General features: G+C 62.1%; 1 protein-coding gene across 1 annotated transcript; it reads right to left on the minus strand.

Moving 5' to 3' along the window:
- Positions 1–52: 52 nt before the first annotated feature.
- EMIHUDRAFT_124345 (hypothetical protein) lies at positions 53–587 on the minus strand (the record flags this gene model as incomplete). The annotated part of the gene is made up of 2 exons (XM_005767417.1): positions 53–134; positions 311–587. Coding segments are annotated over 2 exons (359 nt in total), but the record flags the coding sequence as incomplete, so codon positions are not given.
- Between the last annotated feature and the right edge of the window lie 1,056 nt (positions 588–1,643).

Below are 1,643 nucleotides of genomic sequence, written 5' to 3' on the forward strand. Positions count from 1 at the left end.
GAGGCGGCGCGCGAGCACGCCTGCAGCGCGCCGCCCGCACTATCTCGCACACCTCTCGTCTACAGGCGGCGGATCACGGGCCTGCAGCGCGTCGCCCGCAAACTTGATCACATCGCCGCCGTGGTGCGAGACGCCTGCCGCGGGAGTGGGGGGGGAGGAGGAGCGCATCGGGACCGGCGCAGGCCGGGTAGCAGGCGACGGGCCGAGACGGCGCGCAGCGCGCGCGCAGCTGCAGCCTTTGCTCCGAGCGCGCACAGTCCCGCGCGTGCGGGAGCTGCGAGACGGCTGTGTCGGAGCGGGGCGAGCGGACCGTCAATCAAGCGCGTGAGGTAGGAGTTGATGTACTGATTGAGCTTCTCCGATCCCTTGTTCCCAAAGTCCTTTTGCAGCCGCTCGGAGAGGGCGGTGAAGCCGGAGACATCCACAAAGCCGACGGCGCCCTCAAAATCCTCTCGCTCCGGCGCCGACGGCGGCGCCGGGTGGCGGTCCGCGGCGTGCCGCAGGACGAGCTCGGCCGGCGCGTACGAGGCCAAAACCTGTATCGCGGTTATGGAGCCCGGCGAAGGGCCTTGCTCCCCGCTCGCCATGATCGGTCGCTTGCGAATTCGGTGTTTCTTTGTTTTCGCGACACTTTTTTCTCCTTTTCCTCCCTTGTCCGGCGTCCCTCCGAGCCCACCCGGCGCCCGAGCTCGACGAACGGAGATACGCACGGCTCACGGGAGGTGAACCCGCGTTTACAATATCCGCTTTTTTCATTTCTTGCTCTTCATTCACAAAAACAAGACATCTCTCTCTCTCTCTCTCAATTCAAAAACACATTTCCACCCGTCTCATCAACTCCGAGATTTTACGTGCGTCCCAAATGCGCGTTTGCGGGTTGCCTGGGCTCTCGGCCGCCTCGCTGAGCGAGACCGAGCGCGGTGCTGGTGGCGCCGACACTGCCGATCCGTCGATGGGATCGAGTAATGACACCCGAGAGTGTGAAAGGGTAATAACACACAAGAGTGGGAGGTGGCAGCGACGGCCCTCGTCCGCCTCGGTGGCGGAGGTCGTCGCGTTTGCGCCGCTCTTCTATTCGTTTATCACTACAGTAACACTCGTTTTTCAAAAGCGTTACCTTCTGCACGTGATCTACCGTACGCCTGCAGATCCGAATTCCGATCCGCGATCGTCTGCACCAGCAAAAGGCCACACACCCCGTACTTTATAATTTCAAATAACGCGTAAACTGAAAGGTGGGGAACGCGAAATCTGTTCTATAATCTATTGTAGAATCTGATGGCAACACGCGTGGACAAGAGCGGACGCCGAGTACGGAGTTGCGAGTTCCGTACACCAGCAGGGCTGGTGGGCAGCACCAAGCACAGCGTCCAGCTCCAGGTCGATGGTTGTCGTCGCCGCGACCGGAGCTCCGGTCTCGCCAACTGCAACTCGCCTGTGGTGCCTGCCTGCCTTCTCGCAAGACACGAACGTGAGACCCCAGCGCAAGCCCTCTCAGGCCGATGGAGCACGTGTAATCCGCAGCAGATATGCATGCGACGGCAGCTCGTCGAAATCTCGCGGCAGGCGTAAGCACGTGTCGGCGGTGGCGGCGAGCCCGTGTGACGCGAGGGCCTTGTCGAGGCACGCGCGGCACTCCGTCT

The sequence above is a fragment of the Emiliania huxleyi genome (genome assembly GCF_000372725.1).
Source record: "Emiliania huxleyi CCMP1516 unplaced genomic scaffold EMIHUscaffold_4944, whole genome shotgun sequence".
Classification (NCBI taxonomy): domain Eukaryota; phylum Haptophyta; order Isochrysidales; family Noelaerhabdaceae; genus Emiliania; species Emiliania huxleyi.